The sequence below is a fragment of the Puntigrus tetrazona genome, chromosome 4 (genome assembly GCF_018831695.1).
Source record: "Puntigrus tetrazona isolate hp1 chromosome 4, ASM1883169v1, whole genome shotgun sequence".
Lineage (NCBI taxonomy): Eukaryota > Metazoa > Chordata > Actinopteri > Cypriniformes > Cyprinidae > Puntigrus > Puntigrus tetrazona.
Genome location: NC_056702.1, coordinates 11,407,271 through 11,434,519, shown reverse-complemented (window position 1 = coordinate 11,434,519; position 27,249 = coordinate 11,407,271). Strand labels below are relative to the sequence as shown.

The following is a 27,249-nucleotide window of genomic DNA, read 5'->3' as shown; positions in this document are numbered from 1 at the left end:
TAATTCAGTTTCCCTCTGTCACAGATCGCAGCGGTGGACGAGGACGGTCGAGAGGACAAGGCCACCATCAAATGCGAGACCTCGCCACCTCCCACACCTCGCCAAGTCCGCATGACCCACACGCTGCCTGCTTCTTCGCACAATGACGCACGGTGAGATGGCGAAGACAGCAGCCAGACAACATCCTGCGTACAAACATAACCTGACTTTCCCGCTGTTAATCTGTTTGTCTGTCTCCAGCCTGACAGCTGCATTAGAGACGGAGGCCAGTGCTCTGAGCAGCGTAGCCAGCAGTCAAGACTCCCTCCATAAACAGCCAAAGAAGAAGGGCATCAAGTCCTCCATCGGACGCCTGTTTGGGAAGAAAGAGAAGGCCAGACTGGGGCAGCTGGGGAAAGAGATTATGGGACCAGGACAAGGTAAGAACATCAAAATATGATAGACATAGTGAGATATTAAGAGTTTTGTATACCTATATATCACAGAAAACTCAATATAGATTTAATCTGATTAAAACACTGATCTAGAGTCGGACATCAGTATAATTTCAAATTGTATCAAATGATTGGTTAATGGATCTTCTCCATCAGTAGGGAATGTATCCGATCCTGAGCTTCTAGGTCAGGATATTGCTGTGGGAAAGCTGGGAACGCAGGCAGAGAAAGATCGCAGGCTTAAAAAAAAGTAAGTATTTTATAAAGCGCTCTCTGACGAATTGAAATTACACACCTAACACAACCTTTGATGAAGGCAAGTCATTCCTGGGCCCAAATCTCATATAACACAACTGACACGACGTAACAAACAGCACAAATACTGTGACATTATGTTTCACACACCTCTTTAAAAAAAAAATATTGGAACACATGGCCCATCTGGATGCGTTGTAGTGCCTTAGGCCAAAAAACATACTCTACGCAAGTGAGAGCGAGCTTTGTGTACGGACTTAGAGTGATAGAGAGTTATACGGTAGATTCGTTTAAATCATTTGAACTAGTTTTGTTTCATCCACATCTATAAACATTTCAACTTGCTAATTCTTTTTTACGCAAAAAAAGATCCTTGCTAAGACGTGCCGTTATGTTTGCGTAGAGTATGTTTGGGGCCTTATGTTAGCTAATCTGAAACAGAAAGCATTTTGAGTGTCAACATAGTTTTACATTTTCCAAAACCATTTAAATCACTGTTTTGTGACGATAATAGAGGCTGTTATCTATATGCCACTAATTAATATACAATTAATGTACGATTGCCATTTATAGAATGTATGTTAACATGAGAATGTGCCTTTCATAGCAGGCTTGTGACTCTGTTGCAGACTTGGTTGTGTTTACAGCATGTCATGCGATGCTTGCCGTATATCACATTTCTTTGCCTTAACGCTAATGGTTGAATGTGACCGTCTTGTGTAATTTGACTCGTGTCGGTCTCATCCATCGCGGCGCCACACAAAGGCGGCTCTTCACCGTTTCCATCGCAGTGTCACACTTTCTGCATGCTGTATGATTAAAAAACGAACTTTTAAAGACTAGTAGATCTGTTCAATTGTGACCAAGAAGTCAACATCTAAGTGCAAAAAACCACGATTCTCAACAGTAATGCACGTCTCTTAGCCGAGGTGGATTTTTTTCTAAAGTCTACATACAGTATGCTCAATAACAAGCATTTAATTTTGTCTCCCATCGCTTTCTCTATTTTTCTTTTCTCTCTCTCTATCTCTTTTTCTCCTCATCTGACTCTGTATCAGCGGGTAAGTTTAGTTTGTGTTGCCGAGACTTGCTGCATTTTCCACTGTCAACGCTCTGTCCGTGTCTGTCGTCATGCTCCTAAAGTGTGTGTCTATCTTCAGGGGGGTCCGACGCATTTCCTTTCTGTCCATCCAGAGACCCCCACCTCTGCCTTTCTTTTTCATTTGACTGTAAATGTGATTCTCCCCCGCTGCAGTTCTATAGAGGATGCATCTCTGCCTGGAGAGAGAATGTGTGCCTTTATAACAACCTGTTCTCGATCTGCCATGCCGAGGCCTTTCTCCTCTCGTGTACGTGTGCGTGCGTGTGTGCATCGTGTGCCGTATTCAATAACCAGGTCTCGTCTCTGGTTATGGACTGTCAACTCATTGACTTCTTCCCTGCTCTTTTTTTCTTTTCATTTTGTTTTCTCTCATAACTGTTTCTCTCCCTCCCCAGCTACAGTATGTTCAGAAGAAGTCACTCATGCGCATTAAATTCGACCTGAACATATGCAATCCAACACGTAAAGATGAGGAGAGATACATCATAACCACCACCACCACCACCACCACCACGAAGGCCTTACTGCCTTTACAGCGCACAAACATGAAAGTTCACGCCGGCAGGAGGGTTCCCCACCGACACGGTGGCGGTGCTCAATCCGGTTCGATGCCGTGTTTTTCCATCAAACATAAGGCGGTTCAGGAAGAGTAGAACCATTAAACCTGACTGTTTAAAGCAGAGCAATTAGTCTCACATAGATAGACTTTCAGTAGGCATGACATAAACGTCTACATGCACGTTACTGTTCTTATTGTTACCGATTCATCCATGCACGTTCAATTGTGGCAGCTGCGTATGTAAAAGAAAAAAAAACATCCCTTTTTGACTATTCAGATCCAGCTCCAGCCACTGAACAATGGACTGAAACAACTCTCAGTTTCAGCTGGATGCACGTGACAATGTGAGAAAAACACATTCGTCGCTACTTCCGACTTTAACTGTCAGCATCAAGTATGGTCCATTTTATTAGGTTTTAGGTCCCGTTTACACTAGTGCGTTTTTGTTATAAAACGCATTACTTTTTGTACAGTTATGCCTATCGTTTACAGTACTCCTCAAAAGACTTTGAAAACACTGCAGATCGTGTTTTAGTTTGAAAACTTCTGGGTATCCTTGACGACCGTGTAAACGACAGCATCATGCTCGTTGTCGTACCCGTAGATGTATGTTGGGAGATTGCCTATTCGACCGCTCACACAGCACACACAGGCACCCGTCATCTAAATAATAGGGGATCTACCTAAACACATGTATAGGTGTGTCTACATGAATGGTCATGTGACATGCTGTGCAGTGTAGATGGAGAGTGTTTCTGAAATGCAGCAGAAACCGCCAGTGTAAACGTTAACCCCCCCCCCAATTACATAAAAAAAACCTCAATTAAACAGAGTACTAACATATGTTTCCAAAACTAGCAATATTAGAATTGCTCGCTTACGGGTTACACAGAAACGAAAGAACCGAGTAAGAACCGGATCTGGCATCGTTCACCAGCACCACTTTGGTGTTTAAAAGATATCAGCGGTCACGATTTGAGATTTGATTTGTGCAGACAGAACCATATCATTCACTACAGCATGTGTCTGTACTGTACCCAGCTCTTCTTCAAGTGTCCTTACCGTACACCCCGAACCTGCGGTTGGTTCACGAAGCTGCTCTCTGAGGGAGGAACACCCAACTCTCTCTGCCTTAAAGTCCACAGCAGCTTCCGCACACTATAAAACACTCACCTGTGCTCGTTCTTTAGCGAAGTGCCCTCAGAATTACGCCACAGTTCGACTAACGGTAAAGCCTTGCCTCAAAATACCTCTGAATTTGACAGAACCTCGGAGACGAGTGCTCTCTGAGATCCAGACGTTAGAGGGAGAGGTATATTGAAACATTTTTAAAGACACGCTCTATGTTGCAAGACTTTCGGTTCCCGTAAATTTGGTAAACGACAAGAGGCAACCTTGAGGAAAGCTACACATATTTCCTAGGGGAGATAAGTGCAGAAAGTGTCTGCGTGAAGTCTGATGAGAGTTTATGATAGCAGCCTTGTCTTAAAGCGCAAATATTTATCAAGACAAACGCGGACTAGGGTTCAAACGAAAACGCATTTCTGTTTTCCCTCGATAAGTCACAGTATTCCAGTTTGCTAAAGCTCTCGGTTTAATAGACGAGGATCAGGTCGCAGCAAGGAAATGTCACAATATGTTTATCTGAGGAACTGGAAGTTTCAGTTCGCTGGCGTGTCAGCGTGACCGACTCGCTTAGTTTCTTTCCTTCGTTTCATCCACCCGAAAAACCTACCCTCTTTGATTTAGAAAGCCAGACTGCGTTTAAGAGACGAGGCAGGCCCTAAATTAAATTACGGAGTGACGTGAACTCAAACAGAGCATTATATTGGCTTTTAGTGTTACCTTTGGACAGAGATTACATGGAAAAGTAGCGGGTACAAAAGAAACTTTTAAGAAGAAACTTGCGCATTTAGTGTTCCATGTTGCTCTGATAAACAGATAGTGGCCATTAAAGGACAGGAAACCTGGCAGAGACAGATAAAGCATCTCACTTTCTCTCTCTACATGCCCCTTTGCCCCTCTCTCTCTCTCTCTGTTCAGTTGATTATCTCTAAGCTGGTTCTGTCTTTCTTCTTATCTGTCTTCCTCTCTTGTCTCGCTCTGTCTCTGTCACCTGCTCTCTCTCTCTAGACACGAGTTGTTGGAAGAAGCCAGAAGAAAAGGGTTACCTTTTGCTCAGTGGGACGGTCCTACAGTTGTTGCGTGGTTAGAGGTGGGCAGTACTTTTTTCTTTTCCAAGTAAAAAAAAAAAATGTATATAAAAAGTGACACAAAACATATGGCTAGTGAATACTGTGAGATCATTAGTCACTATATAATCTCGGTAACCATTTGCAAAGTCACTAAGTAATGATGTCTAGTGATTTCAAATCCTATGCTGTGGTGTCTTCCAGTGTTAAATATACCATATACCCGGTTAAATTTTTAATTACATCCTTGTATGGGAGACTGGCCATAATGACACAGAGGAAATGTGTGATTAATGGTGGCCTGGGGTGGGTTCCTGGGAATTATTTTTGTGTTTTTTCCATGTAATAGTACAGATTCTTTACTGCGTGGTCCAGGTAGCTCCGGGGCTCTTCAATGGCAGCTAAATAAAGACTTGAGTTGTATCGACTCAACAGCACAACAGTTTCACATCGCATGCTGAGATCAGTGTCTCTTAGAGTGATGCAATTGAAGTGTTTGGTTGAAGTAACACGGCTGCAATGTTTTCCGGAACTGATACGAGTTTACCAAGATGCGGTATTTTTCTTTTTTTAATTAACGGTTTATCGAATAATTTCTGCTTTTGATTCGAAAAATTTAATTCGCATCAGTGAATGTGAAGTAGAGAAGGAGATGTGTGATTTTTGCCAGCATCCAGAGTTGTTTGTTTGTGGGTCTGTTGGCTTTTAATTCATTAGCTCTAAAGCAATGGCGCCATCTAGTGGTTATGTTTGGAAGACACTGTAGTCATAATAATGCATTGATTGTGCTTGCATTTTTTGATATAGGTGTTTAATCATGCTACAATGTGTGTGTGTTCAAAGCTTTGGCTAGGGATGCCAGCGTGGTATGTCGCAGCTTGTCGTGCCAACGTAAAAAGCGGCGCCATCATGTCGGCCCTGTCGGACACGGAGATCCAGAGAGAGATCGGCATCAGCAATCCTCTGCACCGCCTCAAACTGCGCCTGGCCATCCAGGAGATGGTCTCGCTCACCAGCCCTTCAGCTCCTCCTACATCTAGAACCGTGAGTGCGCGCACACAAACTATTGATTTTCAGTAACATACATTTGTAAACAAAACCGCCCATTGGTTTCATCATAAGGAGTCTTGCATTATTTGGCAAATTACTGGGCGGCACCAGTTAGCTATAAGTGTCAGTCCCCATAGCCACTAAACCGATCGTCGTCATCAGCTATTTTCAACCCATCCACAGCTTTATTTTGTTCCATCGTCATGGTGATAGTGTCTTGCATCGATCAGAGAAACTGGAAACTCGACAGCTGATCTGGCATGGTATCCTGTAATGATGCATTCACAGCACATTCCAGCGGTCAAACTGCAGCTTGTGTATTTGATGTTTTTCTTTTTTCTTTCTGAAAGTTATTCTTATGCACTCCTTCCCAAAGCATCTCCCGATAAACTACTAACTACACAAAGTGTGGCGCACACTGGACAATTTTGTCCACACCTGGACAAATAAGTCCAGACTTATTTTGATCTGGGATAAAAACATTGCATCTCACTTTTTTTGTTTAAACATGAAAAAAAAACGGAACAAAAAATTGCACAGTGTGTATGCAGCTCATTTTGCTCTTCTGAAGTTGTGGACTTCAGCAGCGGTTCCTTTTCCGTCATTTTAGGTGCATCCCATTCTATGTATTTATGCACTGTTTATTCTATGCTGTTTTGTAGCAAAGGGGAGGGGCTATCAGATACCCATGTTTAATGACAAAATAACCATATACCTTTCTTAGACTACGCAGATTGGTACATAGTGCATAAATACGCAGTGTTTAAGTGAGCCATTTGGGACGCAACTTTGTCTCCCCTGATGTGCATTCAGTGTGCTTGTGCTCTCTGTATGCATGTTTATCTCAGGCCTTTGACTCTGTGGGCGGGCCTTGCTAATGATCTGACTGTGATGCTGTAACACTATTGGCTTACAGTGCTGCTGCTCTTCTTCTTTAACACTGCTTGCCCTTCCTGTCGGATTCATCTCTGGGGCCGCCCACATAGCCGTCGGGTAATGTGTGGGTAACCCACGAGGAAATGGAGACCCTTGCCGCCCCCTCCAAAACGGTCAGTCACTTCATTCTTTTTAACTCTAACCAAACTAGGGTTGTTGTTGTTTTTTCCCCCCCACATAATCCTTTGATTGCATATTTTGCTTTCACAGAAACAGAAAGTCGACATGAAATCGAAATCATCCCTCATTTACTTTATTAGGATGTTACTAAGTGGCTTTTGTTCTGAATTGATTTTCCTTTAACAGTCAAAGGCAAAAAGCAACAACAAAATAAAAGTTAAAGTTGGAATATATGTTATTGACTATCCAAAAAACGAATTTACAAAAGTAAAATGAGTTACGAACGCGGTTTCATGTCGACTGTGAGCTCTAGTTCCTAACTGGGCAGAAGAAGATTTCATTAATTCATGTCTGAATATATTTGAGCTTCAATAATCAACTCATATGTGCTCGTGTTACATCTAGCGCTATGACCGTGCGGTGGTGATAGAAGCCCTAATTTTCAATCGAACAGCTCTGGAAAAAAAACGAGGCAGAACAGATGTAAAGTTCTCACATTCAAATCAAATGCAATCAGTAAAAAGAGACTAAAAGTAGCCTCGTTGTTCTCCATTGAGCCTCATCACGGTTCAGTCTCATCAGCGTATAAGGAGCGTGGAATGAAAACGTGTCACATGTGCACTGAAGATGGCCGCATGTCGTGTATGTGATGTAGTTTGTGTGTGGTGTTGCATGCAGAATTCAACTCAACTTGAGGAACTCAAGTTTTTCATCCACTGTGTGAGCTGTTGTGTATAGCGTTTAAAACTAAACACATGGTTTGAAAGTTAAAAGACGTACATATTTTCAAAACGTAGCACAGCTGCACTCACTTTCTTGTGCTTCCTCAGAAATCAGAGTCAGAGGAGGGGAGCTGGTCCCAGGTGAGAAATCCACAGAGCTACATTTCAATTCATTTCTTACAGAAAACACACATTAATGAATGATTTACTATGGATTTTAAAAAAGCTTAGCTATAACATACACTTGCTAAAGGGATAGTTCATCCAGAGTCATTAGTTAGTCAGCTCATTAATTCCAAACCTGTAAGACATTTGTTCATCTTTAGAACACAAATTAAGACGTCACATGGACTATATTAACAATATCCTTGTGTTTTCATTTGTGTGTTATCCAAGTCTTTAACACAGCACTTGAGTACCAGAAAGACTATCAATGGATGGATGGATTATACTGCAGTGATAATAAATGAGCACAAAATTAGCATGACATTTGAACGATATAGTGTGACATTGAAATTCAGCTTCGCCATCCTGGGAAGGATTTGGTTTAAAAATAGATGTAACGTGTAAATGTTTCACAGTATTACTGTTTGTGCACATAGACGCTGGCATACGGGGACATGAACCACGAGTGGATAGGGAACGAGTGGCTGCCCAGTCTAGGTCTACCTCAGTACCGCAGCTACTTCATGGAGTGTTTGGTGGATGCACGCATGCTGGACCACCTCACCAAGAAAGACCTCCGAGTGCATTTAAAGATGGTGGATAGCTTTCACAGGTCAGTAGTCTCCAAGTATCGCTATACAATCTTTTGATAGGATTAAATCATCCTAACTCGCCGCCTTTGAACGTATGGTTAAAATGTGCACTAGAACCAGTCTGCAGTACGGCATCATGTGCCTAAAGAAGCTCAACTACGACAGGAAGGAGCTAGAGAGACGCAGAGAGAGCAGCCAGCATGAGATAAGAGGTAAGCAGCAGCTTCTTGGAAACGCTCCTAGGGCTGCGAGAAGCTAACGAAGTGTGTGTATGTTTACACAGACGTGCTGGTGTGGACTAACGAGCGCGTGATTCGCTGGGTCCAGAGCATCGGTCTCCGTGACTACGCCAACATCCTGTTAGAGAGCGGCGTGCACGGGGCGCTCATAGCACTCGACGACAACTTTGACTACAGCAGCCTGGCCCTACTGCTGCAGATCCCCAACCAAAACACTCAGGTACCCATCCGCCCATGTGTCCCCACACACACACACTTTACAGTTAAGGCTGTTTCAGTCAAAAAAAGCGAAGTAAAGAGTGCTTGCATTGATCGCTTTCAATGTGGAAAAAAAAAACAAGTACACTTCCATAATGTAATTAAAGTGCTCCATTTACTAATTTTGTATCTAAGCACTAAATACATTAAGTACAAAGGTAGTAAGTTAAAAGTGCATATTCATGGTGTCACAAAATAGCACAATTGAGTACAACTTAGATGGTCTTAAGTGTATCTTTAAGTTCTAAAGAATCATTTTTGGTATGTTAAGTACAAAAGTAGTGTGCAAAAATAATTGCATTTAATTACATTATGGAAGTGTACTTGTTTTTTACTGGGTAACAGTAACTTGTCCATGTGAATGAATGCATTCTTTTCTTCAGGCTAGACAAATTCTGGAAAGAGAGTACAACAATCTGCTGGCGCTGGGAACGGAGAGACGATTAGATGAGGTGAATCACTAGTTTCTTACATTTCGTATAGAAGCGAACAGTCAACAGTAGTTCTCTTCCAAGTGTTTGACCACTGACACCACCTACATGCTGCAGCCAGTGTCGTGAAGGAAACAAATGAGTGACTGTGAATACAACTTTCTCCGTCAATAGCTCCCACACAAAAAAAAAACCTCAACTGCAAATTGATTTAAATATAGATTTTCTTGTTACTAAAGAAACAGTGAAATAGTAGTCACTTGGTGAAAAAAAAATAGCTTTTTAACCTTCACAAGTTGCCTGCCACAAGGCTCTAACACCAATAACTGTTTATTAGCATTAATATTATTAACATATTGGCCGTTTATTAGTACTTATAAAGTGCATATGCTACATCTCTAATCCGACCCAATATCTAAACTTAAGAAGTACCTTACTATTAATAAGCAGCAGATTAGGAGTTTGAGGCAAAAGTTAATTCAAGAATTAGGTCCTTAACCTTGGCTGTTGTTTCTGTTATTGTTCTTCTTCAAAGTTTCAAGGTGATTCAGATGTTATGTATTTTGAAATTTGCCTGATGATTTTGAGAATGAAATAAAAAACTGTCCACTTACAGGACATAACATATGTTAAAACATGATATATGAAGGCCATCCAGTGAAGAAAACTAACATCGCTGTCAGATTAGAATTAGTCAGTTGATCGAGAAATGCTTCGATTTTTGAGAATTGTTGAAATAAAATATCAAAAGGATTAATAATGCAGATTAATTTTCACAGCCGCCTTTTGATCATATTTACCAAGGGTGCCGTTATTTTTGACCATGAATGAGCTAAAAATAATTGTAGAGGAAAGCTAATTGGAGTTGAGGCATGTACGTATTGTTACGTAATTAATTAAAGCAACAAGACAATGTAATGTTAAAAAAATACTTTGGACTAAATCATTGGCAGTGTGACGAGAAGGACTTCCGAGGACCGTCGTGGAGGAGGCAGTTTCCTCGCCGGGACATCCACGGGATCAGCATGATGCCCGGCTCAGCAGAGACCCTGCCCGCCGGCTTTCGCCTCACTGCCACCTCCGCACACTCACGCAGACTGCCACCAGAGGGTGAGACGCGCAGATAGATTCACAAATACCATCCTAAGAGGTGAAAAAGAAGCGTGCTATGTTTGGCATGGGATAGCGGCATTGCGGCTTAGTGGTAACTGAATGGGTTTTTGAAACATTGACCAAAACAATGTGGAGTAGATGAATAGAAATAAGAAAAGAGCGTATAATGAGTGAACTATCCCATTAGTAAATATTTAGGCAAATACAGTATGTAATGAGAGAATTTTATATAGATGTTCTTTTAACATACACAGACTTGACCACAAGAGGCTCACACAGAAGTAACGGATGTATACTGTACACACAGGGTTGACTGTGTTTCTGTTGTTGTTGTTTTTTCTTTTGGACTGCTGCTGGGTAGTCCTGTATGAGGCGATGGACGACAGTCCTGACGACATGTATTTGGACTGGTTTCAAGGTCAGACACGTCAGAGCCTCCAACCGTGTGGCATTCCCGACCCCGTCCCCACAGTGCAGTGTGCTCGTACCCCCTTGAGTGGTCTCAGTGTGTCCCATCCTTTCTTAAGTGTCAGATTTGAAGCGATTAACCTTCTGGCCTTTCGCAGGCGTCAGACTCGAGAGACGCGGCGGTCATTGCGCATCAGCGGTAAATACAGTAGATTATGAAAACAAGACAGCAGGGACAGGAATTTACACGGCAAGATTTAGTTAGTCATCACGTAATGTTGCTGTTAGAGCATAAACAATATGTGGAAAGTTAAGCTGTTGAAAGTTCAATGCGAGTAGTTCTTAACATATGAATTTTTATGTTGTGCCATAATGATTAAGAGTCTATAAAAAGCAGTGTGTTTGCAGAGGTTCTGTACAATCCTCCTCAGTCATATTCTCTAGGTGTCAATACGACTCAAATTGCTGAGCAGAACTGTAGAGGTCCTAAAAAATACAATTGGAGCTCATGCTCCCCGAGGCGAGGGCTGTGCTTTTTCTGAACTGCACTAGTTCAGCAGATCACACTGGACCTACTACAATTAAAGGGGTGTTTCAACTGGATTAGCAGCATGTATTTAATACTCATTTGATAGTCGACGAATGTGGTAAAAACATATTTCCTTGTCTTGCCAGTGAACTGAAGATCCTTTTGGGATTTGGTCCTGTACTGTCTAGCACTTTTTTGTATTTGTCTGTGAATGTGGCTGTTATACACAGGTATACACAGGAGGAAGAAATTGTAGCTGTGTTTCTATCTTTTCCGGGCTGGGAAGCAGTATGTGAAAGCGGGTCCATCCAGTAGATAAGGAAAGCAATCCCTCTCCATCCACGAGTCTAAATCCTGGGTACCAGCAGCATTGTTTAGCATTCCTGATCAACAATATGCAGTGTTTCCTCCCTCCTTATCTTCCTTCAAGGACAACCCATCTCAAGATGGAGAACTTGGACTATCTAAACGTTAGATAGTGCCTCGTTTAGATAGCTATCTATCTGCACTATCTAACTATTAGATAGTGCCTCGTTTAGATAGCTATCTATCTGCACTATCTAAACGAGGCCGTGTATTGCACTATCTAAACGGCACTATCTAAACGAGGCCGTGTATTGCACTATCTAAACAGCACTATCTAAACGAGGCCGTGTTTTGCACTATCTAAACGAGGCCGTGTATTGCACTATCTAAACGAGGCCGTGTATTGCTATCTAAACGAGGCCGTGTTTTGCACTATCTAAACGAGGCCGTGTTTTGTATCTAAACGAGGCCGTGTTTGCACTATCTAAACAGCACTATCTAAACGCGAGGCCGTGTGTTTCTGCACTATCTAAACGAGGCCGTGTATTGCACTATCTAAACAGCACTATCTAACTATCAGCAGGCCGTGTTCCACTATCTGCATCTAAACAGCACTATCTAAACGAGGCCGTGTTTTGCACTATCTAAACAGCACTATCTAAACGAGGCCGTGTATTGCACTATCTAAACAGCACTATCTAAACGAGGCCGTGTTTGCACTATCTAAACAGCACTATCTATTTGCACTATCTAACTATCTAAACGAGGCCGTGTTTTGCACTATCTAAACAGCACTATCTAAACGAGGCCGTTTTGCAGCACTATCTAATCTAAACGAGGGCGTGTATTGCACTATCTAAACGAGGCGTGTATTGCACTATCTAAACAGGCCGTATTGCACTATCTAAAGGCCGTGTTTTGCACTATCTAAACAGCACTATCTAAACGAGGCCGTGTTTTGCACTATCTAAACAGGCCGTGTATTGCACTATCTAAACAGCACTATCTAAACGAGGCCGTGTATTGCACTATCTAAACGCACTATCTAAACGAGGCCGTGTTTGCACTATCTAAACGAGGCCGTGTTTTGCACTATCTAAACGCCGTGTTTTGTACTATCTAAACAGCACTATCTAAACGAGGCCGTGTTTTGCACTATCTAAACGAGGCCGTGTTTTGCACTATCTAAACAGCACTATCTAAACGAGGCCGTGTTTTGCACTATCTAAACAGCACTATCTAAACGAGGCCGTGTTTTGCACTATCTAAACAGCACTATCTAAACGAGGCCGTGTTTTGCACTATCTAAACGAGGCCGTGTTTTGCACTATCTAAACGAGGCCGTGTTTTGCACTATCTAAACAGCACTATCTAAACGAGGCCGTGTTTTGCACTATCTAAACGAGGCCGTGTTTTGCACTATCTAAACAGCACTATCTAAACGAGGCCGTGTTTTGCACTATCTAAACAGCACTATCTAAACGAGGCACTATCTAAACGAGGCCGTGTTTTGCACTATCTAAAGAGAGCATGTTTTGCACTATCTAAACAGCACTATCTAAACGAGGCGTGTTTTGCACAGCACTATCTAAACAGCACTATCTAAACGCACTAGGCCGAGGCGTGTTTTGCACTATCTAAACAGCACTATCTAAACGAGGCCGTGTTTTTGCACTATCTAAACAGCACTATCTAAATCACTATCTAAACGAGGCCGTGTTGCACTATCTAAACAGCACTATCTAAACAGGCTGTATCTAAACGAGGCCGTGTTTTGCACTATCTAAACGAGGCGTGTGTTTGCACTATCTAAACACTGCACTATCTAAACGAGGCCGTGTTTTGCACTATCTACAATCTACGATCTAAACAGCACCATCTAAACGCAGGGCCGTGTTTTGCACTATCTAAACGAGGCCGTGTTCTAAACTAGCACTGTATCTAAAACGAGGCCGTGTTATCTAAACAGCAGCACTATCTAAAACGAGGCCGTGTTTGCACTATCTAAACAGCACTATCTAAACGAGGCCGTGTTTTGCACTATCTAAACAGCACTATCTAAACAGCACTATCTAAACGAGGCCGTGTTTTGCACTATCTAAACAGCACACTATCTAAACGAGGCGTGTTTTGCACTATCTAAACAGGCTATCTAAACAGAGGCGTGTTTTGCACTATCTAAACAGCACTATCTAAACGAGGCGGTTTTGCACTATCTAAACGAGTCGTGTTGCACTGCACTATCTAAACAGCACTATCTAAACGAGGCCGTGTTTTGCACTATCTAAACAGCACTATCTAAACGAGGCCGTGTTTTGCACTATCTAAACTAAACAGCACTATCTAAACAGAGGCCGTGCACTATTCTAAACAGCACTATCTAAACGCACTATCTAAACAGCACTATCTAAACGAGGCCGTGTTTGCACTATCTAAACAGCACTATCTAAGCGAGGCCGTGTTTGCACTATCTAAACAGCACTATCTAAACGAGGCACACTATCTAAACAGCACTATCTAAACGAGGCCGTGTTTTGCACTATCTAAACAGCACTATCTAAACGAGGCCGTGTTTTGCACTATCTAAACAGCACTATCTAAACGAGGCCGTGTTTTGCACTATCTAAACAGCACTATCTAAACGAGGCACTATCTAAACAGCACTATCTAAACGAGGCCGTGTTTTGCACTATCTAAACAGTGTTTTGCACTATCTAAACAGCACTATCTAAACGAGGCCGTGTTTTCTAAACACTATCTAAACAGCACTATCTAAACGAGGCCGTGTTTTGCACTATCTAAACAGCACTATCTAAACGAGGCCGTGTTTTGCACTATCTAAACAGCACTATCTAAACGAGGCCGTGTTTTGCACTATCTAAACAGCACTATCTAAACGAGGCCGTGTTTTGCACTATCTAAACAGCACTATCTAAACGAGGCCGTGTTTTGCACTATCTAAACAGCACTATCTAAACGAGGCCGTGTTTTGCACTATCTAAACAGCACTATCTAAACAGCAGCGCCGTGTTTTGCACTGCATATGCTAAACAGGCACTATCTAAACAGCACTATCTAAACGAGGCCGTGTTTTGCACTATCTAAACAGCACTATCTAAAGCGAGGCCGTGTTTTGCACTATCTAAACAGCACTATCTAAACGAGGCCGTGTTTTATCTAAACAGCACTATCTAAACGAGCACTATCTATCTAACGAGCGCGAGGCCGTGTTTTGCACTATCTAAACAGCACTATCTAAACGAGGCCGTGTTTACTATCTAAACGAGGCCGTGTTTTGCACTATCTAAACAGGCCGTGTATTGCACTATCTAAACAGCACTATCTAAACGAGGCCGTGTTTAGATATCTAAACAGCACTATCTAAGCGAGGCGTGCAAACAGCACTATTTAAACTATCCTATTGCGAGGTAACAGCACTTTTAAAGCAGCACTATCTAAACGAGGCGTGTTTGCACTATCTAAACAGCACTATCTAAGCGAGGCCGTGTTTGCACTATCTAAACAGCACTATCTTTAATCAAAACGAGGCCGTGTTTTGGCTATCTAGCGAATTGCTAAACGTTGCACTATCTAAACAGATGCTGTTTAATAGTGCAAAACACTATCTAAGCCTTAGATAGTGCTGTTTAATACAAAACACGGCCTCGCTTAGATAGTGCTGTTTAGATAGTGCAAAAACACGCCTCGCTTAGATAGTGCTGTTTAGATAGTGCAAAACACGCCTCGCTTAGATAGTGCAAAACACGGCCTCGTTTAGATAGTGCAATACACGCCTCGCTAGATAGTACTGTTTAGATAGTGCAATACACGGCTTAGATAGATAGTGCAAAACACGGCCTCGCTTTTAGATAGTGCTGTTTAGATAGTGCAATACACGGCCTCGTTTAGATAGTGCTGTTTAGATAGTGCAATACACGGCCTGTACTTCTGTACTAATCCCATTAAAAATCCTGTCACAGTCCTAGTAGAATGAGTCCCATACCTTCTCACTTGTTTGTTCCATTAAACTGTTTATGTTGTGGAAGTGAAAATCATAAATCATACATACATGCAAAACATGGTTGTTGTTTTTTTATTGAAGTTGGTTCATTTGAAAGTAGACATTTCTGTCTGTATGAATGGATGGAGTAAATGGCATGGGGAAGTGCTTTGTGAGAGTTGGTGAATGTGATGCAGCCAGCATGTCGCAGTAGTGGTGTTAGTATGGCAGTAATGCGTGGGTACCTTGAAGGACCAGCAAGAGTAGTCTTTGGCAGTGAGATGTAGTAGTGGAAGAGCTCTTTTTAGCTCCTGCTCAAATAGCACTCGGCGCAGCTTCTCGTTACCAGTTAAAAATCTTCACAACTTTCTCTGCCTCCTCTCTACCCAACACCATCATGTCACCAATTGCTTTACTACTGCTCTTAACACACGGTTCAATCAAACTGGCCCTTCAGGATTGCTCTCCTGTACACTGACCCTGAGCAGTGTCTCGTTCATGTTCCCCTTCAACATCTAACCCCAGTGTGGCTGGATCTACTACTTCTCTATGTATAACCATTTCTACACCTCACTCACACACTTACTAACACTCATTTCCACTAAACCCCATCAGACATAATTAACAAAGCATGCTGCAAACTCCACAGACGTGGCAGGGCTCCACCTTCCACACGTTCCTTTGTACTCATTGAGATTGAAGACTACTCTGCTCACAGCTACTCAAAGACAACAAACGCATACATACTTTCACAAATCAACTCTAATGGCTCATTTCCACAGAACAGCCCGATCCAGCTTGCCTCTAGCATTGGTACCCTTACTTGATAGGCATGGTGCAGCACTACACTACCGTACAGTTACATATAACTTTGTGCTTAGCCAAAACTACACACATCAGAGCCAGTAGCACCTGACAGAAGGACTAGCCAAGCCTGAGGTTGCTCTTAGTGGAGAGAGAAGCACAGTGATTGCCTGGAGCGACCAAATCAGCACAGTACATTTTCAAATAGGAACATTCTTGCCAAATAAACCACAGACTTTTAAACTAAGCTCTAAACTCTTACAATTAATGACTCTTTCACAAGAAGGAATATTGGCAAACTACTATTGTCTGTATCAACTTATTTCCATTAGTGTGCAAGAGAATGTAAAATAGCAGTGTTTTTTCTAATTGTATAACATGACCAACTCGCGGACAGTAGAGCACAACAACTGAAAAAAACTGACCATTGGAGTTTAGCTCCACCCTTTCAGAACCCTCTGCTGTTCTACATGCCCTTACTAACTAACAAAAATTTGCAACAACTCACAATTGAAGTACTATACAATACTGCACAGTGGAAACAAGTCATCCCACCTGCCATTAAAAAAAAGCCTTTAATACACCCAAAACTACTTGCACACATCTCTCTTTTCCCCCTCTCTCTAACACACACAGACAGAGAAGAAGAGAACAAAAGGCAGATTCTGACTTTCAAGGTGTCTCTCTTCAATGTCTTTACAAAAACACACTATCGCCCACATTCAGTCGACTTCAATTTCAGGATACACACCTGTACTTCCATTTTCAACATCTGACTACATATACAGACAAATGACTCCCCAAAAAAATCCCTCACTTCATCTCTCTGTTTCCGTGCAGTTGGACCGTCGGCGGTACAGCGTCTGGACAGCTCCACTGTGAGGACCTACTCTTGCTGAGACAACATCAATACTATAAGCTGTGAGTCTCACTCTGTGCTAAACTATGCTCCTTTTCACTGCATCTCTCCTCCGTTTCATCTTCTGTAAAACAAACTTTCAATAAAGAAAATTGAAAAAAAAATGAAATGATCAGATCACAAGCCACATCTGCAGCTCTGCACAGTTTACACACACTCGCATGAAAACAAACCTTGGAGCTGCTCTTTCAATGAACAGTGAAACCAATCCCATCCCAGCAAAAGGAAACCTATCTAGACTGCTGTCCAACTTTGGCTAACCACAATACTCACTCAATTGGCAAAAACCCCTTTATCAGAAAATGCAGCCGCTCTTCTTCTTAACAGGTGCACCAAAACAATGCTGGCCCAACAAAACCCTTCATTCCCACCCAACAGCTAGCCTGACAGCCCTTCTCTAATGAATGGCCATTGCGTCACACAACATTCTTGCTCCAAGCAATGACTGGACAGTTTCCCACCTCACTTCAAAAAGCACATTTTGGTATGCCTTCCGATAGACTGTCTTGCTCTTCTAACAATCTACAAGTGTACTGTCTCAGCTTACCTTCTACTAAACAACTTTACCTTACCCTACAAGCCTTACCTGAATCATACACACATGGACTACAACAACATCTCATCTTCTCTTCTGTCCTGCTTCTTTCAGAGTCGTACCTTAAAGTTGGCCTGAACAAACTATTGCGACGACACACACTGCCAAGAGAACAACAGAAGGCCACGGAGGACAGGGCCAGGAGCCTGGGGCCGAACGAGCCGAGGCCTCGACCCGGGCGTCCGCCGATGTGCTCTCGCTCTTTCTGTCTTTCACGCCACGCGGCTCCTTCGGCTTAAGTACTGTGTATTTCTTCTACAGGGGATGTGTAGGTTCAACTGTAAATCACTATAAATAAAGCTGTTTTATATATAAAGACATAAATATAAAGAAATATATATGCATACACACATCTGTATAAAAAGATCACACGTTTGTGCACATTGCGTCCTTTAACGTCATGGTTTTAAACGATGCTGCTGTTTTAACTTTTCGCCTACGCCCCGGAGACACTTTGGAAATGCTGTTACTTTTTATTCATTCACTCGTGCGTTTTGAGGTTCCTCCCACCGAAAGCCGTCAAAGAGTTTACGCCAGTTCCTCACTTCTAACTCTATGACGCCCCGTTTATCGGTTTCAGGTGCAGGTCTGATCTTAACCTAAAAAAAAAAAAAACAACAACACAAAAACACCTACTCAACAAATGAGTCAAATTTGTAGGATTTGGTGAAATGGCTTTCACAGGCCTTTGGGATATTAGCCTACATGTCAAAAATATTCCTCTTAAACTGGATCGTGAAAAGCAGGTAGCTACTACATAAAACATTCGCAATGTCATTTAACATTGAATTGGAAGAAACTAAACTCCTGAAAGACGCTACAGAAAAACAATTCTTACAGCACGTAATCCATGTCCATTCATCCATGTCGAGCGGATGAGGAGCCTTTAGACCTATTTTCATCCGCTTGACATGATTACATGATTTGAAACTTTCTGAAACTTTCGCCAATCGATCCTTCACTAAGTCGCATTATAGAGCAATTGGGATATTCTCTCACTTCGTACACATGCCTTTCTTATTGTTTGGTTAAAAAAAAAAAAAAAAAAAAAAAAAGAACGTAAAACGCCAATTGTTTCCCGTCATGAGTAGCACAAAATGTACCGCCGGAGCGCTCGTCTTGGACTACGAAACGCAAATCTCTCGCCACGCCTGTTTGCCGATAGGCTGGCCTCGTTTGGAGAGTGTCCGAACAAACCGCTGAAGGACAGGCTTAGCTCGTAGTGAAAGTAGACTTACTTGCTGTGACTTACTTTGGTGTAAAAATGTTTCCGTTCGAGACGCGGGGGACGTCTGTTGTACAGCCCTCCACCTCCCGTCTTTTGGTTATATCAGACACTTCGACGGTTTGTACGTCCCTGTTTTGCACGCGCAGAGAATCATTTTATTTTGTGTCCATTTTTTTTTATTTATTACTGATTGTATTTTGGTCAAAACTATGTGGTGATCAAACAACTTTTCATTGTCAATAAAAAAAAAAAAAAAAAAAAGTACAGTCAAAAAGGTTGCTGTTTTTACAACGCATTTCCTCAAGCTACACGACGTTACACCTTCATTGACTAACAGAATCTTAATTTCATGCGTTACAAGATGAATCTCATACTAACTCTCAATACTGCCCAGGTTATATACAACCAATCAGAAAGAGAACATTTTACTTAAGACCACAGAGATCATTATTATATTGTTTTACCCCTTAACTGTCAAACAATACATTGTGAATATATGTCAATAACATTTCAAATTCTAACATTTAAACACTAAACAATTGTTGGTGCTTTGACAGTTAGGGGTACAACAAAAATTATGCTACAATATAATATAAAAATGGCCTTCATTTTATTTTCTTTTACACAAAATATATCTCACTATATATATATATATATATATATATATATATATATATATATATATATATATATATATATATATATATATATATATATATATCTTACTTTTTCTACTCAAAATCAAGTATTTGATTATTTAAACATGTTAACTACTGATCATATTTGGTCCAAGTTATGCAAAAAAAAATCTTTGTAAGTTATGTTCAAGCACAAATTACATTTAAAAAAAATTTGTTATAATCAGGGGTTCTTTCTTCTAGGAATCTCACGTGTGTGTGTGTGTGTGTGTGTGTACACATGCACATCCACGTCTTACTGTAAATTATTTACCAGGTTCTTTCACAGTTTCTCTAAGCACCTTCTCAATGTATTTAAACACTTCAGGATCTTCTATGGTGGGACTGATCTATGAATTGAAAATCAGAATCGACCAAATTAGACACTACTATGATTTTTGTACCGAAGCTGAACATGTGCAGGTGTTTGCTGTAAGGACCGCTGCAAAGGTCAAACGAGTCAGAAAGTACCTTATAAGGCTTGTGGTTCACCAGCTTGGCGAGAGTGGATCGTGGAATTTTTCCAGAGCGGGTTTTGGGAAGAGCTTTGACAAAGACGACTTTCTTAAAAGCCGCCACCGGCCCGATGGTGTCCCTCACCAGTTTCACCATCTCGCTCGCCAGCACATCCTCGCTCTTCTGACAGTCTGCAAACACAAACAGAAACACATTTCCACTTACACATTTTATTAAAACATCACTAAACGTTACATCATCCTTATTTGTGGGGGGTTTTATTAAAAGATGCTAAATGAAGCTGCATTTATTGAACCTAAAAATATCATCCAAACACTAACAGTATGCAAAGCCATGGATTTTCAGCATCATTACTTCATTCTTCAATGTCATATATATATATATATATATATATATATATATATATATATATATATATATATATATATATATATATATATATAAGAACCACAATTAACCATATTAGCATATTACAATGTACCACTGAAAACTAGAGTAACGATGCTGAAAATATCTAACATTTTAACCCAATTAAACGTGCATCATAGTTGTATTCTTACCATTTCGGAGCACACACAAAGCCAGTGGGACGTGTCCCTTCAGGGGGTCCTCCAGTCCCACCACAGCACAGTCCACCACGGAGGGGTGCAGCAGGACAGACTGAAGGACACACACACACACAACGTATGATTCCTATGCTAACGCAGTAACAAAGACTCTTAAGATTACTAATATGATGGGTGCCGTCTATCCTCTCACCTCTTCGAGGGCACCGGTGGACAACCTGTGACCCGCCACGTTAATGACGTCATCGGACCGAGACATGATGTACAAGAAGCCCTCCTCGTCCACAAAACCCGCGTCCATGGTGTCATAGTAACCCTAGGAGGCAGTGCAATAAAAACACTTCGAAATACATATCTGTGAAATTAAATAGTGCCAGTATGTACCGTTTCTTTCAAGCACTAGATGGTGCTGCACCACATAAAAAACATAATTATACGCGTAGCGTTATATGCTATAGATCCCCCAACAAACATGCTTATACTTATGAGGCTACATTTAGTTAAGTTACAGTAATAGATATAACAAAGTAAATATGCTCTGTGCAATTCAACATTAACCCTCAAAGATTGCTAGAAAGCTAGATAATTACTATCTACACTAGTTTACATGCTGATATGGATATTTATGATGCACTGTCATCCTTTTTTAAACCTCAGATCTTCATTTCCCGTTTGCTGTGACTAACCGCACAGAAAATAGCACTACATCATTCCCAAAATATATTCAGTGATAAACACCCTTTCAACTTTCTGTTGTCATTCCAATCAGCATGTGGTGTGAAAGCAGCCGCTGAGATGTAATTATCAGAAAGCACACGCCGAGCACCTTCCTGTGAAGGGATTAGGACTGTCCTGCCTGATTACTATCAAAAGGAAGGGATATAGTGGGCCTAATCAAAGGGCAAACGACACCCCCGCAGACCGTCTAACGCTGACCTGTCAGAATCAGAAATCAGACCGCTCGCCAGCTTGTCTGGGATGATTTTATTACAAGCATATTCTCAGTTTTGGATCGAGGCACAAGTGGCCAAATGCACCTTAACCTTCGAAGTATTGAAACATAACGCATCAAAACTTTAACATAAGTTGATGACGTTTCTTTCTGCTTTGGACACTCTTCATTTGAGACTGTAGAAAGAACACACAGATGTGGCTCTAAATGGTCTCAGTGACCTTAGGAGGTAAACCAGCTGCTCTCACGGGCCGTTAATATTTCACCCCACTCCTGAGTGCTGGTTGTAGCCGTGGCTGAACGTACACCGTACAATCATCGTATGACTGCGTTCTCGTACCCTCTCGGCTCAACAGGGGGAGTGCGTGCAGGACGTCTGGTCACGCGTGAACTAGAGCATCCATAGTGCACCGTGAAAATCCTTGACAGAGATCCACACTCTTTCTATCCTTGGCTTTCTGGCTCTTTAGGCTCCTGTACTCTCTTTTCCCTAAAACCCGCCTTTCAAAAAATTCTGTCATCTGTCACTAGGCTGTTTTGGGTCACCACTGACTTCCATAGTAGGAAAAATACTATGGAAGTCATTGGTGACACAAAATAACAGCAGAACAAAGAAATTTATAAAGGTCGGGAACTACTTCAGGAAATGACGACAGACTATCCCTTTAACTACATGTATACATATACATACATACATATATATATATATATATATATATATATATAAATGCTGTCAACGCTAACATGTTAACGCTTGTGTATTATACTTAAACATAATAACAGCCACTATAGATTATAATAAACACACGATTACGATAGCATATAGTTTCTATGCGATTTTCTATGAGATTTTGATATTTTATGGATGGTAATAACATCCAAAATTTAATTGTACAGTGATCCAAAAAGGATACACATTTTATAATGATATTACCAGTAAATGACCAAATTCCACATGGGATCGCAAAAGGAGGTTAGTACGCTTTCACTCAAAACTCACAGTAAACCACCGTCGAGTGTTTGCACCATCAATCTCTTAACTGTCTTACGTAGCATGATGCTAATGTTAGCTCTAGCGCAGCTGCAAAACAGGTGTAGTTCTTTACCATGCATTTTGTCACGTAATGTCTCAAAAAAATGTTTTGTTTTATTCATTTAGAAATACTTTTGATGATAGATGGGTGAATGTTTACTGAGACTGAAGCGATGCATTTACAAAGCATTCTTAAATTGACTGTGCTTCAATTACTACATTAATCTGAGCCACCTTAAACAAGCTGTGTGTTTTATTCTGTGTTACGCTATTTGTTGGCCAGGTCACTATTACAAAACAGGTTTTTTTTAACCTGGTTAAAGAATTTAAACGAAAATGAACCCTTAAACTGAACTTCAAAAACGTTGAGTGTTCTCTAATTCTTCTCAAGTTCTTTTCTAAATATCTACTTAGTTTTTGTCTCAATGCTGTGTTCAGAATACAATTAATTTATGAAATAGGCTTAAAAACTGCCCTTTCTGCTCCTGTGAGGATAACTTCAAATAGCATTAAGGTTGACTTTGACATGTAGGATATTATAAGTCGATCTCTACTCTAAATCTCGTAAGTGAACTCTTACAGGAAACTTGGAGAAGTACAGCTCCTTAAACAGCGTCTGATTCTGCCAGAGACTGAGAGCCGCCCCGGGAGGCAGAGGAAGCCTGATGAGGGAAGAAAAAGAGGTGCTTTTAGAGAGAAAAAAATAACAAAATCACGATGTGACCTTGCTGCTCTTTGAACCATCAAAGAACAGGATGTTTTCAACCTTTCAGGGTCAGAGAACGCTTTGAAGTATGAATATAAATGACAATATTCAGAGGAACAAAGGGAGGAATAAAATACATTTTTCAGATGGAGAAAATTTCAGGAATAAAAGCACATAACCCCTAATGGACGCCCGTAATCAAAATACTTAAGATAAAAAGGCATCCGAATATCCTGCCTGGACCTCCTCAAAGTGTTCGTGTATAAAACAGCATCTCGTTTTAGAAGTTACCATTTCCTTTTAATCCGAGAGCGTATCCGGCAGCCTTTCTTGATTAAAATCAAATCTATCTGAGAAGCGAAATGACAACAACACTAACATGTACGAGATTAGGACAGACGCCTCGATGGCTTAGGCGGGTATTGTACCTGAAGAAAGGCTGAAAGAAGACAGAAAATGCTCTTTTCTACACAGACGGTGTGAGACCAGACCCCATTAGTCATTCCGCTCAGACTCGGCTTAATGTCCTCGTACAAAGTCAGATGTGTGATGAAAAGATTCTCTCTGCTTCGCCTTTGTGTCGGTAAATCTTTTATTGTGTAGAGAAGACGACGAGCAGATTGAAGCGGGAGGCAGAAAAAAGGAGAGTTATTTGTGAAGATCAAACAAAACAAAACAAAAAAAGCTACGCTACCATCTTTAGGACACGACGCAGGCCTGGACGCACCTGAAAAAACTGGAGCGTCTACGTGACACGGATGGAAAAAAAGAAAGAGAAAAGGGCTGTCTATACAAACATGTGATAGTACAGAGGATGATGATTACTTTTATTCTCCATTTCTTAAAGTTCAGTGAGGTCAGAGCTACTTCTATACCACCGGTCCAAAGAAACACAGATCGACAAATGATTCTCATGACCTTAAAACCTTTTCATCTAAAGGTTTATACTATACTTTAGAAATGTGTACATTAGTTGTGCACATTGTACATTAGTTGTAGTTGTACATTAAATGTGATCTGTACTGCAACTTTTATGGATGAATATGTAAAGCAAAGTAATCCAAATATGAACCAATCCAAATATGTATTATTTTGTAGTTTATATGAACACAGTTTTTACATTTACATTGAAAAAAAAAGTGCAAATATTTACAAATTTTAATCTAAGAACTAAAAGACTGCCTTATAAAATTTTTTATGATCAAATAGCAATAAATATTTTTTTTTTATCAAGACAATCCAATCCATACTGAAGTTGAAAAGCAACTTTTTTTTCTGAAAATGCATTCAAATGGTTGACTGATAAAACAGTGCCATCACGGACTGCTTCACTTTACGAAAAAAAAAAAAAAAAAGAAAAAGAAATTTTGAAATCAGTTTGGCACATTCAAACCCTCTCTGACATTTAAAAAAATGGCATTTCATTATATTTGTCCTTTTATTAAAGTCGACATCAAACAGCGTTCATCGCAACCCATCGAATGTGCTTGTGCATTTCTGAGGCAAAGGGAATCTTCGAAATATATTTTTTAAAAAGTATGGGCCTTGACTTCTTGACATCTGAAACTGACTGGATGTGTCTATATGACGGACGGTTGAAAGCAAGGACTTGGCAATGTCGTTTTAGAAGGGGGTAACATTTCGATGCGATCATGAATTGTGCATCAGTAAAGTAAAGGGGCTCTATTCTCTATAAAAAGGCAGAGTCAATATCTAGATGCACCTAAAAGTGCCTTAAAGGCGGCGCAAAAACTATTTTTGCAGGACACGCGGGGTCTAATATTATTACCGTCACCCGTCCTTCTTCCTGCTCTCTCTGTCAATAACAAATAAAATATGAAAGGATTAAAATGACTCACTTCACCACGATATTTCCCAGAGTCCTTGGTTTCACCTGTTGCATTTCATCATCAATCACTGTCACTATGAGACAAAGATGAAGGAAGTTTGAGTACTTCAGTCGCTTACTGAACCATCCATCCAGTTAAAAACTGTCAATCAAAAAGAGCTGTAACACGTAATACTCCGGCGACGAAAGAGGCGATAAACCAATAAAGAGCCGCAAGCGTGCCCCGCGAAGCATACCAATGTACAGGAAACTCACCGTTGTATCCGGGCACGGCTTTACCGGCTGTACCAGCGGGGGGAGTGCGTGAGCAGCCCAGACCCACGCAGGATGCAGTGATGGAAGAGCCACTTTCTACAAAAGAGAGACACCGGTGAGGAGAGCTGCAGAAGCGGGTCATTCAGAGAGAGGCACTGGTGTCAAAAACATACGCTTATTAACATACCACTGCCTGTATTTGCATATAAATGAGTATTTATTATTTAGCAGAACTGAAGAGGCCTTGTTGCACATTTCACACGATCTACCACAGGTTAACCAATCACAAAAGAGGTCATTAACTTATAGAAATGCAGCAACCAGGTTAATTCTACGAGTCAGAAAGAGGGCAGAAGTTGACTTCCTCTATGGAAATTCTTCCTCTCTGGACACTTTTCTCTTTCAGGTCAACTATTATCTTGGGAGTGCAACTGTTTGAAATGATCCTTGCCCAGCTAGGTGAAATAAAAGTGAGCGTGACACGGAAATGATATTTAATAATCTTTTTGATGCATAAATGCATCTCAATTACCTGTGAGCAATTCAGTGCTTCTGTTAGTAAGTGATAGTACAATGAAAAAAAAAAAAAAAAAAAAAAACACTTGGGGCCAGTTTTACTAAACGGTAACTTTGCCAAAAAAATCTTGCATTTACTAACAACATGCAAATTAAAGATCACAGAAAATTTACATAATGACCAACGCAATATAAAAAAAAAAAATACTAAAGCCAAAGTATGCTAAAAATGAGTTATGATGGTTTTTTGGCCGTTAAAATCTGACAAGCGTGAAAGTAAACCATGACTTGATCTTCCGGTGAAACGGCAAACTTCTCTCTGGTGAAGTATGCAGGACTTATCCAATCATTTAGTCTGATTAAGCCACGCCCCTTTATTACAATCATCTGAAAGATTGCATTCAGATCTGCCTCCATCCAATTAGCCACCGCTGGAACGAGCCTTACGTTTATTTCTTCTTTCAGGTAACAAGCTTCCTTGGATGTAGATCCCAAGACCTTAAGGTTAGGTTCAATGACAGACACTGAGGAAAACTCTACCAATCCCCCGTGTACTAAGATCTGTTACTGCCACAACATTGCATACCAAGTATGTACTGTACAACACTGCACGCCCGCATAAATTACATGTCTTATAAATAAACATTATCAAGAAAAAGTTAAAAATACTTCACTATCAGTAGACGACAGCATGACACAGAGCAAAGCGTTCACAAATAGAACACAGACTTGTTCGTCATCCGTCGTGGAGCCAGATGCTACGGGAGAGCTGAGAACAGCAGGAAGAGTGAGCGAGTGAGCAAGAGTGACTGGAAAAAAACAGAGAGAGAGAGAGAGGGGGGGGGAGAGGAGAGTGAGACAGAAAACTGTTGGCATCGCAGTGTGTGGCACCACGAGTCTGTCTGCCACCGCTGCCATATGTGAGTAATGCAGAAAGCTTTTCACAGGTGACACAGAGCACTAGTGTTTCTGAATATTCACGGATTACAATGTAGGTCATACCACATCTATACCACATCTTCCCGAATTCAGAAAAATGTGCAGGTCGTTCTTTTCCATTAAACTGTAATACGCAGAGACTGGAGCTTTTAAGTGTCAAAATGAGAAGTTATAGGCTGCATCCAAACATGCCTGCTTCTACTCTCTGCTATTAGTCTGTTATGGCCTAAGTCTCTCTACCTTTAAAGGGTTAATGCCCCCCTAAATGCTACATTTTCTCATTTATCACTTACACCCAACACCTGTTTGTCTGCCGAACAC

The 27,249-nt window shown here is 41.0% G+C and overlaps 2 protein-coding genes across 31 annotated transcripts in view; one reads left to right on the top strand and one right to left on the bottom strand.

Annotated features, from left to right (window-relative positions):
* ppfia2 (PTPRF interacting protein alpha 2) overlaps positions 1-19,800 on the top strand; it is a 159,047-nt gene extending 139,247 nt beyond the window's left edge. For 10 of the 24 annotated variants that reach the window (XM_043237619.1, XM_043237620.1, XM_043237611.1 and 7 more), the window contains 16 exons: positions 25-152; positions 241-419; positions 591-684; positions 1,748-1,750; positions 4,484-4,565; positions 5,386-5,586; positions 6,579-6,641; positions 7,479-7,511; positions 7,973-8,148; positions 8,243-8,340; positions 8,412-8,587; positions 9,009-9,077; positions 10,010-10,166; positions 10,531-10,587; positions 17,057-17,137; positions 17,785-19,800. In XM_043237619.1, coding sequence (XP_043093554.1) covers positions 25-152; positions 241-419; positions 591-684; positions 1,748-1,750; positions 4,484-4,565; positions 5,386-5,586; positions 6,579-6,641; positions 7,479-7,511; positions 7,973-8,148; positions 8,243-8,340; positions 8,412-8,587; positions 9,009-9,077; positions 10,010-10,166; positions 10,531-10,587; positions 17,057-17,115 — 1,575 coding nt within the window. In that variant the 3' untranslated portion in view covers positions 17,116-17,137; positions 17,785-19,800. Of the gene's footprint in view, positions 1-24; positions 153-240; positions 420-590; positions 685-1,747; positions 1,751-4,483; positions 4,566-5,385; positions 5,587-6,508; positions 6,642-7,478; positions 7,512-7,972; positions 8,149-8,242; positions 8,341-8,411; positions 8,588-9,008; positions 9,078-10,009; positions 10,167-10,530; positions 10,588-17,056; positions 17,138-17,784 lie in introns of those variants that run through there. The other 14 variants (XM_043237613.1, XM_043237606.1, XM_043237615.1 and 11 more) reach the window with 9 other exon arrangements.
* The window catches only part of acss3 (acyl-CoA synthetase short chain family member 3), a 30,098-nt gene continuing 21,141 nt past the window's right edge, over positions 18,293-27,249 (bottom strand). The window contains exons 10-19 of one of the 7 annotated variants that reach the window (XR_006250736.1): positions 26,664-26,798; positions 25,474-25,569; positions 25,229-25,292; positions 23,244-23,325; positions 20,872-20,994; positions 20,673-20,772; positions 20,107-20,282; positions 19,910-19,985; positions 18,983-19,087; positions 18,293-18,329 (exon numbers count right to left, since the gene is read on the bottom strand). Coding sequence is in view for 5 of the 7 variants with exons in the window: in XM_043237631.1 (XP_043093566.1) it covers positions 19,056-19,087; positions 19,910-19,985; positions 20,107-20,282; positions 20,673-20,772; positions 20,872-20,994; positions 23,244-23,325; positions 25,229-25,292; positions 25,474-25,569; positions 26,664-26,798 (884 nt within the window). In the remaining 2 variants the exon portion in view is untranslated. Of the gene's footprint in view, positions 18,330-18,763; positions 19,088-19,909; positions 19,986-20,106; positions 20,283-20,672; positions 20,773-20,871; positions 20,995-23,243; positions 23,326-25,228; positions 25,293-25,473; positions 25,570-26,663; positions 26,799-27,249 lie in introns of those variants that run through there. The other 6 variants (XR_006250737.1, XM_043237631.1, XM_043237632.1 and 3 more) reach the window with 6 other exon arrangements.